Source organism: Fusarium solani (assembly GCF_023522795.1).
Source record: "Fusarium solani strain SB1 chromosome Unknown bctg00000002, whole genome shotgun sequence".
Lineage (NCBI taxonomy): Eukaryota > Fungi > Ascomycota > Sordariomycetes > Hypocreales > Nectriaceae > Fusarium > Fusarium solani.
The window spans coordinates 563,150-578,179 of record NW_027072155.1 but is presented as its reverse complement, the minus strand read 5'-3'; the positions used below and the strand labels follow the sequence as shown (position 1 = coordinate 578,179).

The 15,030-nt window shown below is 50.3% G+C and overlaps 7 protein-coding genes across 7 annotated transcripts; 3 read left to right on the top strand and 4 right to left on the bottom strand.

Moving 5' to 3' along the window:
• Positions 1 to 214: 214 nt before the first annotated feature.
• Positions 215 to 3,389, bottom strand: MRS44_004142 (uncharacterized protein; the record flags this gene model as incomplete). Its single annotated transcript, XM_046272364.2, has 2 exons — positions 215 to 2,816; positions 2,872 to 3,389. The coding sequence occupies 2 exons, from the start codon at positions 3,387 to 3,389 to the stop codon at positions 215 to 217; spliced, it is 3,120 nt and encodes a 1,039-aa protein (XP_046125605.2).
• Positions 3,390 to 4,632: 1,243 nt separating this feature from the next.
• Positions 4,633 to 6,123, top strand: MRS44_004141 (uncharacterized protein; the record flags this gene model as incomplete). Its single annotated transcript, XM_065622074.1, has 2 exons — positions 4,633 to 4,748; positions 4,812 to 6,123. The coding sequence occupies 2 exons, from the start codon at positions 4,633 to 4,635 to the stop codon at positions 6,121 to 6,123; spliced, it is 1,428 nt and encodes a 475-aa protein (XP_065478146.1).
• A 1,636-nt stretch (positions 6,124 to 7,759) lies between these two features.
• MRS44_004140 (uncharacterized protein) lies at positions 7,760 to 8,986 on the top strand (the record flags this gene model as incomplete). The annotated part of the gene is made up of 1 exon (XM_046277674.2): positions 7,760 to 8,986. The coding sequence occupies one exon, from the start codon at positions 7,760 to 7,762 to the stop codon at positions 8,984 to 8,986; it is 1,227 nt and encodes a 408-aa protein (XP_046125603.2).
• Positions 8,987 to 9,259: 273 nt separating this feature from the next.
• MRS44_004139 (uncharacterized protein) lies at positions 9,260 to 10,355 on the bottom strand (the record flags this gene model as incomplete). The annotated part of the gene is made up of 2 exons (XM_046271678.2): positions 9,260 to 9,339; positions 9,395 to 10,355. 2 exons carry the CDS (start codon positions 10,353 to 10,355, stop codon positions 9,260 to 9,262), a joined length of 1,041 nt encoding a protein of 346 aa, XP_046125602.2.
• Positions 10,356 to 10,822: 467 nt separating this feature from the next.
• MRS44_004138 (uncharacterized protein) lies at positions 10,823 to 12,942 on the bottom strand (the record flags this gene model as incomplete). Its single annotated transcript, XM_065622073.1, has 2 exons — positions 10,823 to 12,387; positions 12,447 to 12,942. The coding sequence occupies 2 exons, from the start codon at positions 12,940 to 12,942 to the stop codon at positions 10,823 to 10,825; spliced, it is 2,061 nt and encodes a 686-aa protein (XP_065478145.1).
• A 397-nt stretch (positions 12,943 to 13,339) lies between these two features.
• On the top strand, positions 13,340 to 14,190 carry MRS44_004137 (uncharacterized protein; the record flags this gene model as incomplete). The annotated part of the gene is made up of 3 exons (XM_065622072.1): positions 13,340 to 13,507; positions 13,559 to 13,851; positions 13,899 to 14,190. 3 exons carry the CDS (start codon positions 13,340 to 13,342, stop codon positions 14,188 to 14,190), a joined length of 753 nt encoding a protein of 250 aa, XP_065478144.1.
• A 305-nt stretch (positions 14,191 to 14,495) lies between these two features.
• On the bottom strand, positions 14,496 to 14,729 carry MRS44_004136 (uncharacterized protein; the record flags this gene model as incomplete). Its single annotated transcript, XM_065622071.1, has 1 exon — positions 14,496 to 14,729. The coding sequence occupies one exon, from the start codon at positions 14,727 to 14,729 to the stop codon at positions 14,496 to 14,498; it is 234 nt and encodes a 77-aa protein (XP_065478143.1).
• Between the last annotated feature and the right edge of the window lie 301 nt (positions 14,730 to 15,030).

The following is a 15,030-nucleotide window of genomic DNA, read 5'->3' as shown; positions in this document are numbered from 1 at the left end:
GCTCCTCTTCAAGAGGGCAATTGGGAAAGCGTCTGTCTCAAATGGCCCAACTTAGTGATACCGTTAGGTATTGTTTATTTTCCCTGTAGCCTTAGATCCTTAATCTTAAAGAACATGTTCGAAAGTAGGGTTAAGCTAAAAAGATCTTGTTCATTCTCTCTCTCCCTTGTGAGGGCGCACTTCTAGTTTACATTCCAGGGTAGATATTGCCAGATCAATCGCTCCAGCCGCAGCATAAAATCGACCACAATATCGCCAAAAATACCGGATTCTCAGTCGTAGCTTCACTCCTCTCGAAAGTGCCATAGGTCTGTACGCGCCTGTCCTTAGGTCTGGCGGCCCTATGCGCCTCTTCGAGGGCCAACCAGCCCCTACTCATCTCAGAATCACCTTCGTCCAGGGCGGTCGCATTTGTATTCAACAAGGGAGTCGGGCTTCGAGGTGAGAGCTGCTCAGTCTGGTCTTCGCGTGAATGTTCTTCAAGTACTTTCTTCAGCGTGCCAGTGCTGCGTTGAGTGTTGAGGAGAAAGATATCTTCCAGTATTTGCCTTGCCGTCATGGACTCGCCTAACCTCTGGTCCGTAACAGTTATGGTCAAACTGGCCTTGCGTGAGATGAATAGGGTGACGAGATCTAACCACGCAGGGGTTTGGGTCGTCAGTGAGTCGCCATCGAAGAGAGCACGGTTCCTGGCTAGATATAAAACGAGTTTTGCCCAAGGGGAAACATCTTTGTGGATTTCGTTTGGCGATGCGCCGTGTTCGAGCAGTAACTTGCACATGCGGCATCGGGTATCGTTGTGAGGTTCGTCAATCAGCGAAGAGACCGCGTAGTCAAGGAGCGGCCGTCCTTTTTTTCCATTAGCCAGGCCAGCATTCTGCTGTAGAATGGACCGGACATAGTTGTAAACTCCCCTCTGAATGCAGAAAGATAGAAAGGTATCATCTTCACGGTCCGAACGGTTTTCGCCACTCCCATGGAGCAAACTCTCTGTGCTCCAGTGGTAGTCTGAAGTATCGTACTTTTTTTGGTGCTCCCCCATCATTGAATCCAATTGGTGCAGGATGAATTGAACCTGGCTGGTATGCTTTCTCTCTGTCATCGATGCATATCTCATGGCAACCTGTGTTGATTGCCATACACCTAGCGATGGGCTTGTTTTGAAGTGCGGTAGGGTAAGCTGAATTTGAAATACGTAGGAACGAGCCAAGCTGAGGCTCGGAGAGAATCGATCGTCCTTGATGGCGTCTTGAATCATGACGCGAACATCAGGACGCTCCAGAAAGTCCCGAAGTGTTCTGTGAATGTATGACACGGTGTGATTCTCGTACGGTTTCCGATGGGCGCCGTTCACCTCTAACAATCCCATGCATCTTGACTTGAGTCGATTATCGGTTTTCCGACACAGAGAAGTTATAAAACCTTTGCTGGAATCGACTGAGTCGTTTTGGCCAAAAAGCTTGTGGTTCTTCCTGTCCGCCAGCGCCAGCGTTGTGATACTCATCACGCCCCCTGACCACTCGTCGCCTCCTGTCTTGGTCATGGCAAGTTCCTGACTCTGTCTCGCAGTGCGCAGAATCTCAAAGAACATGGCGGCCTCCTCCAGGTAGAATGGTGGGTCAATCGTCTTCAGCATGTGAGAGTAGAGGTCCTCCAGGCCGCGCGGTAGACACCGGAGCCTTTTTGCAACGTCCTCAAAGTCGTCATCGAGATCCAGACCCTTGATGAGTGAGTTCAGGAGCAGCTTGACCCAGAGGAACACGCCATTTGCCGTCGCGACAATCTCCTTGATCACCTTTGTCGCTTCGCTTGGTTGTCCTGCGCAGAGGGCAGTCCAATTTTCATTTGCGCTGAGTCGATCCTCAACGTACACGAAGATGTCGTTCTTTGTGAGATCCTGAAGCCTCAAGGTCGGGCAAGATTTGAAGACGTTTTCGATCTGGAGCCATGGCCGGCTAGATACACAGATTTTGACATGTGAATGGGCCCCGACCTTGACCAGGAACCGTGCCATTGCAGCGTGATCGCCCTGGTACTCGTCCAACCCGTCGATGAACAAGCAGAGTCTTTGATGAGATGTTGACTTTATCAGTTTCTCAAAAGCGTCCTCTAACTTTCCGACTGTCCAACTGATATTGGGAGTATGCTGTTTGAAAACTTGGTAGCGGGATACGTCATCGTATGCACATGACAGTATCGTTTGAAGCTGCTCGGGGTATTTCGATAGATATTGGTGCAAAATGGATCGAAAGATGCCCAATAAAGACCGCTGTTCGGGTGTACCGCTGTTCCAGAAGAAGAATGAGAATACTTCAAGATCATGTCCGGATGCCCAACGACCAAGAAACTCATATGCCCGGCCGCTGTCGAGAATGTATCGTATCAGGGTAGACTTGCCACTGGCGGCCTTTCCGCTGAGCCAGTACACGCCATTCCCGTGTTCTAGCCACTGAGGGAAACTGCTCCCAGCCGTCTCATCGGACTTGTCTGCTTTGAAAATCCATTCGAATGTGGAGCGATGTGCTTCAGCGACTTCCTCATACCGCTGTGAGATGCTCGCAAAGCGAAGACGTTTTAGTAGCACCCGCTGAACAGCGGCCTCAATCTCCTGGCTGGATGGTATTCGCTCATCGATTCTGGCGATAGCTTGTACGAGTGATGACTCGGTCTTTTCCCATAGAGCGTCGACTCGGGACCTAATTTCCTCAGCGAAAATATCCCGGTTCTCAAGTATTTTTTGGATCAGGTCTTGATTTGACTTCTGAAGTGCTTGGAACCTGTAGTCATCCAGGACGGAAGATGTGGCTTGTGCCTTTCTAATGCGTGCGTCAATTGGTATGTCAAAAGTTCCGTCTTCCAAGAAGGACTCACTGCACAACTGACAGGATGTGGAGCTCCAGCTGGCCTCTCAAATCAGACAATGTTTGCAAAGCCTTTGCAGCTTCATCATTCTTCCACACCGCTTTGAGCGCCTGGCGTAGAGTCTTCAGTTTCCGACGCTTCACTTCGTCTGCCTTCTGGCCCGGAACAAACCCGGACGACGAACTAGCTTGGCTGGATTGTTGGTGTTGAATTTTCAGCTGCTTGTCACGAACGTGGTCCAGGGAACGTAGAATTTCTTCCGTTGCCTTCACGCACTTCTCCGAGATCCGAATCAGCTCTTCACCGTCCTCCCCTGAAGGAAAGGACTGGATGTTGTTCTTGGCGAATCTGCTCAAGCCCTCGGCTTTATGACGGAGCTCGAAGCAATCGCGCTCGACGTTGGTGTTTTCGGCTGTCAAGCCGCTTGTTGAGTTGTGAATTTCGCGCACTGTCTTCAGCAGACTGCCACCAAACTGGATGACACCCAAGATGCTCGCCGCTGCTGATATGGAGGCCAGAGGGTCCATCGATCGGGCATCGAATCAACAGAGCGAGTGCTCTATCTGTTGAAGTGAGTTGTAGAAGTGACAAACGTCCCCTTTGTCTCAGTCCTCAACCAAAGGCGGCAGGTTGGTCGAAAAATAAAAAAAAAACCAAAAAGAAAAACACCGCTGGTACTGACACCAGGAATGTATGGGGAGGCGGCGATGAGTTCGTCGACCAAGGCGAGTAGGGAGTATAAACTGATGGTCTAATGTATCCTGCAATTGCTCCGCCCCGCTGAAGGGGCTGAGCTGGATAGCCACACGTTGGGTTTCTGCCTTGGAGACAGCCCACAGAAGATATGTAACTGAGGCTACTAATGTACGTATAACGAAGAACAATGTAAAATAGAGATATATTAGCTTAAAAAGCGATTGTAACTATGATTATATCTTCAAAATGTATCTATAATAATTGTAATTTTTCTTAATTTAAATAAAACATCAAATACAAAACTATGAGATCAATGAGATTAATCCACCAGCAAGATTTTGGCAAGTCTCTATTCTAGGTACAAAGTAGAGAAAGAGCTACGGCACTCAGTCTAGGGATGAATGACCTCTATAAATCTTGGTAGGCTTCTGTGGCGATGACATCTGGATACTCCCTGTCGATGTAACTCAGCGTGAAGCAGATGACCCCTCGATTTAAACAGGTCAAACTGGAGTGTGGCTTAGGCAGGAAATGCCTGATGATCTCTGCCTCTTTTTTGCGCTGTGTGGTGTGGGCTTCGTATGCTGTGTGTCCTTGCATAACTCGGAGGCTCTGCAATTGGCCGACTTCGTTGTCACAGACATGGTGGGCCGGATGTAAGGCAGACTTGGGTATTTCTGCCTCTCATGGCCTTCAAACCGTTGGACAGGAGCAATAAGAGGGAATGATAGTCCTGTGACCTCTAATTTTTTCACAAGGCCAGCCGTAGCACAGGTCATCTGGATTGCCGTACTATCCGTTGCGTCTATATATTGCCTTGTTGCCCCCGGCGGCCAGGGTTTTGCATTGCCGTGTTATCCGCCACAGCCAGAAAGCTGAAGGCATTGCATTTAGGTGGCTCAGCTGCTCTCAGTTAGCTGAAATGATCGACTGCTGCCTAGATATCATAAATAAATACCATCTTAAGATCGACGATATTTTGACATAACCCGGCCTGCTCAGCCGCCCTGAGATGGGTATATAAAGGCCGTCAACAAAGACGTGAACTTCGCTCTTGCAACATCACATCACATCATGAAGCCCTACCATTATACAATTGATCAACTCTACCGTGACTGGCGATATGCCGTCGAGAAGGACTTTGTCACTGCTGATGGCAAGCCTTTTCCTTATGCCCAAGGTGGTCACTTGTAATGGGGCAACAAAGATAGAAAGCTTTCTTTGAGTGGAAAGCCGCGCGATGCGTGTCTCAGCGGTGACGGCAAGCGGGCAGCAATCGTTGTCGACAAGAGAATTCAAGTCATCGATACGGAGACTTGGGAGACCGTTACTGTTCTCAAAGGCCACACGCGCCCCGTAGACGGCCTTGCTTTAAAGCCAAACGACAGCAACATTCTTGTTTCGTCTGAAGGAACAGAGGCTGATCAGATCAGTCGTGACGCTGAGCCGACAATCATTGTTTGGGATATCGACAAAGCTAAAAAGGCTCAGCGGTTGGAAGAGTCTGATTTGCACGTCGTTTCCAAGGCCGCTATAGATGTCGTAGCCGCCAAGTTGGAGGGTCTAGGCCTGGAGCTGAAGGATCCTGGGCAAGCAGAGCTTGAAACAGCTCTGGTGTCCGAGATCGACCGAGTCATGGCGAAGCAAAACATCTCAGACAACATTCGCATTTGCGGTCGTCTCCAAATTGGTCACCAGCCCGAGATCTTCAATCCATCAGGGACTCAGATGGTGTATTCGCCTGGATATGCCCCAGAATTTGAGGAGACTGTTCCCTGGGAAGTTGTGATTTGCTCGACGGAGGACTTTAGACCTCTCTTGACTCTGAAAGGCCATACCGATGACATTAAGTGGGCTGGCTGGAGCCCTGATGAAACACTTCTGGCAACTGTCTCATTCGATAAGACGATTCGTATCTGGGATGCTGCTCATGGTCATCAACTTCACTGTTTCGAAACAGACCGCTATCATTGGGCCGGCGCCTTTAGCCCCGATTCGCAGTATTTCGTCGCCACAGACGGGTTTGGCATCATTCGTGTCTATGCGCTTCATGCGGACGAGACATTGTATTGGCAATTCCAAGCTGAGGGCCCAAAGATGTGGAGGCCCTCGGTCGCCTGGCACCCAAACGGGAAGCTAATAGCCGTTGGTGGGAAGAGGGACGGCGAGATCCTTCTCCTGGATATCGTCAAGAAAGAGGTCATCCAGAGGCGGCTGCTTTCGCGCAGAGACGCCAGGATTGAAGGCGAGACGCCTTTGATGATACCAGGACGCTTCGTAGGTGTAAACGAGATCAAGTTTGCTGACGGAGGGAACAAGCTCGTGGTGTGGGTGAGTGGCGATGGCAGCATCGAGGTGTTTGACTTACTTCAGGAGGTCAAATGGAGGTTTGCAAGAGGCGGCACCGAGGATGGGCCAGAGGCTGAGAGTTGGAGAGATGAGAATGGAAAGGTTACGAGTGAAGCGGGGTCTGGTATGTTGGTCTTGGAGGGAGAAGGGAAGTTGACTCTGGCCAGCGTTGACTTTGATGGCGTTCGGCTTTGGACTGTGCCATTGACGGATTGAAGGACAGGTGCCGCAAGCTCAGTAAGGGCTTGAAAGTGGACAAGACTGAATCAAGGAAGGAAGATGTTCGGGTGAACCTGGATGGAGGTTGGTGTCAAGAACTCTCTGGGCTTGTTTGTTTTCCAATCGTTCACTTGGTATGACTTCCTGTCCTTTCCTTCCAAATGGGTTAACTCTTTTATGGCATCTGAGAATCAATTCATTCACTCGCAACTACGCATGTAGCTGAGGCAGGTTGAAAGTTCTTCCCCTTTTCAAACAGATCACTATCTAGTCTGTTGTTCTTAGAGTAATGTGCGGTTTTCTGTGTAGAGGTCAGACAGGACATCCTTTCAAGAGTGTGGTGACACCTGCCCATAGAAAGTGAGACCCCTGACTTGATTTGTGGAGGGCACTGCCTGTTGTGAGTGGTAACACAACATGGTGCACTGCCACAGTCTTGGCGGTTCAGCAAGGGAGTCGGTTTTGAGAGACTAGCCAAGTTTAGAGTCACGGGCTCCAAGATTTGAGGCTAGGGTTATCCGCAGACCGCTTTCTTGGCCACTCCCTACGATGGAATGCTTACCCTCCCACAGCCTGATTTACAAGATATGATGGGATTCAGCTCAGCTGAGGTCCTGCATATTGGCCCGGATTGCAAATGGGAACTTGGTTTGGTTGGTCAGGCTCTCAACTATCTCTTCTCCTTGTGAGTTCGTTGAGAGAATTTGGTTATGATACTGTTATGTGTTTATCAGCGTGTTCTTTGATATTGTGCAGGACGGAGACGTCATTGAAAACAAGAAAGAACAGTTGGGTTTTTAGAGTTGGCGCCTAGAAGAAACATTGTTGAAGAGTCAAGAAGATTTCTGCCCGTTCAGGCTGAGGAAACAACCTCTCCAATGCATGCCATCAGCCGCAACTGAGTACTGGCGTACACGGTATTCAGCTAGTAAATCCTTATCACACCGAATGCATGAGATCAGGCTCTGTTGTTTCTGAGCTGGAGACCCGGGTATGTTGCCAAGTTGAGTCTATTGGCCGATTGCATATAGGTGGCTGATGAGGCTTATGCCACAGCGCTTCAGGCCGTGTCTTTTGTCTCTTGGGATACGTAAAAATAGGGTCGAAAGTGCACACTATGCCCCGTCACGCGCCGCTGCGCGTAAGGTGTTCTTTCAGCCCATTTTTCCTAAAAAGGGATTTGCTATGGATAGCCGCTCAAGAGTCTCTCGGGGTTTAACTACTGCATAAGTTCCTTGGAGAATCTATCTGGTTATCGAACTGACAACTAGATACTTTGGGGCATTCTTGACTCGTTATTTTCTAGCTTGCCATTGCTAGCCCGATGTCTAGGCTTCGAGTTACCATTGCGTGATTTAATTACCAATTTTCAAAGTTGTCGACAGCCTGCTGCTGGTAGGAAGTGTTGGTGTGGCTATGTCTTGGCCTACAGCCTGATTTCGGTCCAAAGTTCTCGGACAGCCTGGTCAACAACCCTCCATTACGTATCAAATAATAGCACTGGTTTCTTCGTTCAGAATTCTCCAGCTGCTTCTACATAAAGGACAGGGTTCCTCCCCCTTGTTAACATGTCCGGTTCCATGCCAATGCCTCATTACCGTCTTTGCCAGATATCCCCTTTGAGACACCCACAATGCCTGCACTCGAGTACCGGCCACTTAACGCCCTTCCGCTAAGAGTTCAAAACCAAGAAATATCCTTCTTTGAGTGGGTCACGCTCCTCACTTTGTGCCTGACCCCTCTTGTTGCCCATGTCCTTGTTGGTGTCCCCTCTCCAACCATTCTTGACGACAATCGACCAACTTGGTATCATCGGATCTGTCATTACAACCCAACCTCTATTCTCTGGCGCTACGCTATTATCGCTGATCGGAGAATCCGTGCTCAAGACTGGAGTAAAGCCGATCTCGCCGCCACGAACGCTTTGTTCTGGATTGATGGACGATGGGATGGTTCAGAAGCCATGACCAAGGGTACTCACCAGTATTGTGTTCATCTCCCAGAAGGCACCCGGGCTTCTTTGTTCTCGAGAGAAATGGTCAAGACCCTCATCGTCACTTTTCAGGGACTGCAGGCCATCACCCTCTTATCAGGCGGGCTCACCGAGGGTGCTATCGGCTTCACAAAGTGGATGGCAGTCGACATCATCTTCTTCCCCATCGCTCTCATTGGCTTGCTTAGACTTTTCTGTTGCTTCTGGCTTACCGACGATTTCTCATATCCTTCTTCCACCGATAACTTCTTATGCCCGTGTCGCCAGCCGGATAGCTCTGGCCAGTCATTCGAGCGTTTCTCAGAAGACGATGAGTCACGTCCATTCCTGCCTACTACCTATTGGGGTAGCATCTTGTTTCGTTTCGTCTATGGGCTGTCCATACTCGGGCTGTTGGCCTTGACCATCTGTTATGCGATATCGGGCGGCAACTACACGGCTACGACTTTTACTGTCTTGCTCTTCTATCTTGTGTTTCTTGCAGCAACAACCATCATATTTTTCATATTTTTCATCTGCAAGCATGATACAACGACTATTATCCCCTGCATCTCAGACACTTGGTACCAGATCTACACCGGGTGCATCATCAGCTTCGCGGTCGTTGCCATTGTCATCGCCTGCCTCGAGACCCGCAAGTCTCCATGCGGCAAGTTCACTAGCGGCTACGGCCCCGACGCTGATGTTAGAGCATGTCTGGGTTCAGTTGCGGATGCTATTCCGGTGAGCGAGGGCTTTGATGAACCATTCTACGGGTTGGCTGCCTACGAGTTTACCAAGAAGAACAATGGCAGCTTTGCCAAGGTTGATGACAAGCAGCAAGTGGCCAACTTTACTGGGATGTGCCTTGGGAAGCTGGAGCTGTAAATAGGAGCATTGTGGTCGTTTTCGTTGATTTCATGAGGTAGCCTGAAAGTGCATGCTGCGTCGGTAGAAGGGCAAGTCATCGGGGATGCGGTCTGGCAACTTATTTGGTGGGGTGAAGACACGAGGAATAATATTACTCCTCTTCACAAGAAGAATTCTATTAAGCCAGACAATAGCCTGGATCTGACAGTGTCTCTATGCAAGTACACATTGAAAGAAAGATGAAAGATGCCGATATCCATCACTAATCTACAACAAGCCTGAGGATGTCGCCTAAGCCCAAGACCGATAGGTCTTTCCGTACTTGGACTCTTGTGCCAGGAGCTTGATGAACTCGTCTGCAACCTTCTCCTCTGTGCTGTATTAGCAATGACTACCAATGGGGGCAGTCTGGTATTGATGACTTACCAACTCGCTCAGACACATGCAGCTCGTCGAACCAGAAGAAACTCTCCCTGGCCTCCTTCTCAACCGGGCAGTCGAGGAATTCACCAATCTCGCAGTGCCTGTAGTGACCAGTGATATTGGCAGGGGCGTCAATGTACTCCTCAGGAGTCTTGAGCATGTCGGTCATCAGGCCATGGAGGTCGAAGAAGGAAAAAGTCGCCCCGGGCCATCGCTTTTCGACGATGAGCTGAAAGGGTACACCGTACTGCAGCATCGTCTTGGCGCTGGTGAGGTACTCCATGAGTTTGTAGTTGTAGTCAGTCATGTTGTAAGCGGCCTTGTTGAGCCAGGATGGGTTGTCGAGTCTACCGCCGTCCTCAGGGATGAGGTAGGCCGGAGAGCGTTCTGCGGCAGGGGGTGTAATGGCGATAAAGTGACGGCCACCAGTCTCGTAGAGTGCGTCAAAGACGTCCCAGACACAGCTGACGTACGAAGTAATGTTGGTGCCCCGGGCATTAGAATCGGTCAAGAAGCCATTGGCAGTCAAGTCGTTTCCTCCAATCAAGACAGCATAGGCAGTGTTGTCGGCCGTGCGGTTGCCATAAAGCTCATCAAACTCAAGATCAGCCTTGAAAGCTGGGACCTGCTCGTCAAGGACAGAGGGGAAGGGCTTGCCAGGTGTGAGGACAAACTGGCGCTCAACGATCTTGTTGGAGCAAGTAGCACCACCAACGGCGTAGTTGAAGCTCTTGGCGCCAGTCTTGCGAGCCACCATTCGCGGCCACTTGTAGCCGCCGCTGGTCGTGGTGTTACCATTTTCAGGGAGGATGGTTCCAGCAGGAGGTAGACCTTGATGCTCGTAGATGTAGTTGAGGCGGTTTTCATCAGAGAAACTGTCGCCAAAGTTGACTAGGTTTTGGAGGTTCAGGCAAGAGGATGCCGCGAGGTGCACCATGGTGGCGAAGACAAGAACAGACTTCATGGTGAATAGTCGAGAAGGAGTGGGAAGAGAACTCTCAAGGCTGCTGATTGCTGGCAAGTTGCTTGTCCAACTTGAAGTGAAGGTTTGACTCTGCCTTTATACATGAAAACAAGTCTAGGATCATAGTTCAGCTGGCCAAAGTGGTAATTGGCCCGGGTGGCGGTGTATCTAGGTAAGGACTGGCTAATTTACCCATCTGGTCAATGAGCGTCAGAAATGGATAGGAACTGGATTCAGATTGAATCAAGTTTTCAGCTCTTGACCAAGTCAGACGTAGCCAAGATCTTGGGGAAGTGGGCCAGTATTACGCCCAGCATTGGCTCCAGATGCAACTCGAGAGATTTTTCCTAAAGCGGACAAGGCGGGTCCGCACATTGCAACATTGATCCTGACATGCCAAGAGTCAGCCCGTTTTTCGGTCTTTGCCGATGGTTGCCCCTTGTAGGGCTGTGAAGCGACAGCATCCGTTACACCAACTTGACCCGTCTCCGCTGACCAAAGGTATACTCATCCTCAGCAGGCTGGTTCACATTCCATCTGAAAAAGCCAAGCCGTTGAAAAGCCCCTTGCTCATTCTCGTAGGTAGCGATACCCTCAACATAGTACAGCCGGAGTGGATCGCTCTTCTTCCTACCCGTGATGTCAATAGTCTTGTCTAGAAGTATATAGTAGACACATGTAGCCGTGGTAGGGAACTCATCTATATCTAGGTCAAGGGTGACCCGGATGCCCTGGCCTTTTGACGAGTCGTGGCGGAATTGGTCTAAACTGCGACAGACGATATCGCACTCGGCCTCCAGATACACTTCATCTGGCTCAGAAGAGACGTGCAAAAGCGAGAAGCCTTTATATGGTCGCACGTAGGATATTCCATAGGAATAAAAATTGATACGACAGTCCAGACAACCCCAAGACCATGTTGGGGCTCTTTTGGATCTACTCGTGACAGGCTGGGAAGGGCCAGCTTGGGATCGTGACCAGAGAAGCTGTAATGGCAGACAAGCCATCCAAGTGCCCGCAATATATGTCCTGTCCATAGTGGTTGACAAGTGCTTCGACTGTAGTAGTTCATTCGCTATGCCCTGCATAGCATGAAGTCGATCATCAGCCACAGTGAGCGACCGCGTAGTAAACTCGAGGAGCATGCCGCTCCACATTCCGCCAAGGAACACTGGCGACATCCAGCCGTCTCCGCGGCTTCTATGGTAAGTTTCAAACTCGTCGAAAAGCTTGGTTCCAAACGAGAACAGCCTCGGGCTCTTCTCTCGCTTGAGGTTGCCGAGGTTGAGGAGCATTTCGTGCTGAGGCTTACAGTGGCAATGCAAGTCGTAATCTGAAAAGATCAGGATACGCCGGGAGAGGACGGCTTCTTGGAAAGCCCAGCCACGAGTCCGTAGGGGTAATGGGTGTGTATCGGCCGGGATACCCTCTGCCGCCAGAGTCACTCTACCAACTCGAGGCTGCTTCGGGAGGTGGATTGGCATTGTGCATGAGTGCTCCGGTTTATTATCCTTGGCAATTTTGAGGAAACCGTCTGAAGCCTTTCGGGCATGTGCAGATGCGATGGTGACCACGGCATTCCGGTAGACTGTGCCCATTTTACCAATCTCGGATAGTTTATCTTCCGGGCTATCTTGGATGATACAGAGAGCATCAATCCAGAGGTATCGAATTCCAAGTCTCCTTGTGACGTAGACAGCGTCTTTGAGGGTCTGTGGGAGTCTATCAATCTCAACTCCAGATATCAGGGTCTGAATGTTGCTCTTGGTGGCGGTTAGAGGCTGAGGCCCGCCCCAGCAGTAACTCAGTACTGCGTACCTCTCAAATCTGCCGGCCGTCTGATCTTGCAAACGAACAATAGGACCAAGGCTAGACTCAACGTCTAGAACGCGGGTTGGAAGCTGAGATTTTTCAGGAGGAAGACATCTCTCATGACACTCTCCTACACAATCATCAAGCCATATCTTTGCTTGTTGCATAATATCGCCGTCGAGGAAGTTGGTATGCGTAGTTCGATTAAAGAAGTACTTTGCTGCAGGATCGTCTCGTAGCTTATGAGCATTATGAAGCTTCGCGGTCGAATATACTTACCAAAAGAGGCCATGATTGCGATAGAGATCTGGCTGTTCCATGACCATCGTTCTTTCGGGGCTTTTGGCGGCTTCTCGTGATCAACGTACCCGCCATCTAGCCACACCCTGTCGCCCAAACTATCGCGTAGACGTTTCTCCCAATCTTTGGTGGTATACCGTGTAAAGCCAGGCGGAGGGCTCTGTCTAGACCCCCGCGAGACAAACCAGACGTATCTATCTTTCTGCTTTTCAGAGTATTGGACCTGCTTGCCAGAGCCCAACTTGTGTCGGGGATGCTCCCACCCGCTACGAAGAATGATCTCGCACAGCCGGCACCCCTGCTTGATGCTTTCTAGAAGCTGGTGCATATTGGAATGGCGATACCCGGGTAAAGTTCCCAAGGATTTGAGGCCCTCGGGAGTGCATAGCATGCCAACGCAAGCTTTACAGTACCCGGCCTTCCTGGCGACGGATCTCGCAGAGCCAGGGTCCCAGGCTTGGAGAATGAAGTCCATGGCGGACACCTACAAGTTGGCGTGGTGTTGGTTTCAAGGGGGAAGGACCTGCAGCTCGGTGTTGGCAGGATAGTTTGGGAGGCCGGTAATGACTAGGCTCTAAAACTTGGTGATAAGCAATGAGAGTCTTTGAGCCCGGAGAGACCTACCAACAATGCATTATAGTAAGCGGGCTCTGGGCTCTCGGTGGCTGAATTTATGCAATGTGACGGGGATCTCGTGCATCAGGCTGAGATCTTCTTGCTGCCTGGATTGGAGCCTGCCTTGAGAGGTGCCACCCAGCAAACCAATAATCAACGTTTGGCCACAAAGGTGAAGAAACCATCGCTCGCTATCTTTGACCGTCCACCTGTACGAGGCATATTCTAGTCACACGTTGATCGCTTGTCTTGCCACCATGGCGTCGCTGGACGAGACAAAGAAGTCGATAGAGGAGCTTGGCTACTTTTGCCAAGAGGATCTCGACGTGGGACAACGAGTTGATGCGATTTTTAAAGAAATCGGGTACAACTTCAGGAACAAGCCCGGCCTAACATTTATCAAGACCAACATATTCGAAAACCAGGTACAATAGGCTGACTCTCCAACGCCATAGCCAAAATGTACTAACAGACAGAAGAAAGTCCGGTCCACTGTTGAATCCTTCTTCCCGAAATCTTCCTTGGCCGCCATAAAGTCATACGGGCCAACTGATTACGACTGCTGTTGGATCAATCGGTTTCATCCAGAGCTCATGGCCTTGATGGTCAATTTGTGGACGAGTGATTCGGTCGTCATGTTCCACGTTCGCTCCCATAACAATCACCTCATGGCCCAAGCAGCCCCAAATGGCTTGCTGAAAATACCACCAGAGAGTCTCGGTCTTCCTGGGATCATCAGTAAGACTGCGGTAATGAAGACGGGTGGTTTGTATGCATTCCTTCCCGGTCACCGACACATTTACTAACGAGCTGGAGGTCCATCATGGATGCCAGGACTGGGTTTAAGATATTTAAAGGCCGAACCATCACCTTCGGGTTTGTCGTACCCGACGAGCTTCCATACTGGGTCAAGATGGGTCTGCCAAAGGGTTATGGGCTTGAAGCGCTTGTCCAGCAGATGCAGGAGATAAGCGACCGTATCGGTGCAAATTTTGAGTTTCAACATACCGACCAAGGCACCTCGAGTCCTAGTAGAGCCTGCAGAATGTGCGGTGGCACAGGCAGAAACGGCGTCTTCACCTGTGGCACGCACGCCACCAACCCATGAACCCATTGTGTACAACAGTACAACATCTCGCTCACCTTTCCTCTTTCCGCCCTACGCGCCCATGGATTACACCTGCGAAGACAGTCTCTACAATGGTTCCGATAGCCAAGCTATTTTTAGCCGAGGTACTTTTCGCTGGCAAACGATACTCTCCGGGGCCAAGGCCACCAACACAATTCCAGGCTCGAGTCTAGATCTGACGCAGTGTCTTGATCGCATCCCTTGTTTGCCTGAGAAGATTCCAAGCGACGTGAGGTTCTTGAAGGGCTTCTCTACGTGGCTAGATTCCAGCTCCACATGCTCAGTCAAGGAGCGGAGGGGGAGAGAGCGCAGGTTGAAGCAGCGCTGGAAATCTCACGCACAGCCACTGAGTCTACTTTTGGTGGTGTTGTGACCAAGTTGAGCAAGGCTTCGGTGGGACCATCGTCCCTCACCGTTTCGGACGTGATGAAGCGCTCAAGGATAAGAAAGTCGAGGCCAAAGATACGAGGTTCGTTCAAGCCTGGCTTGAGGCTATCGAGACTTGATGGAGTACTCATGTTCGCATAACTCAGTACCTCTGGCAGCACTGCGCCCCCACGAATTCTAAACAGCAAGCTAGTGCGATGTTGGTTGTTTGGGCTCATAGCCGCAATTCCAGCGCTCAAGTACTGGGGAGTTGTCTATCTTCTAGACACTAGAGAAGCGCAAGGCAGACTTGTTGGGGCGTTTCAAACCCCTGGCTGAGCAAGTCCCTGGTTCAATAATGGGCTTTGGATAAAATCGTAACCATGGCTGCGACTTTCCTAATCGCCTCCCCTCCTCTGTGATTCGGTCCCAGTTGGTGTGGTTCATAACCCT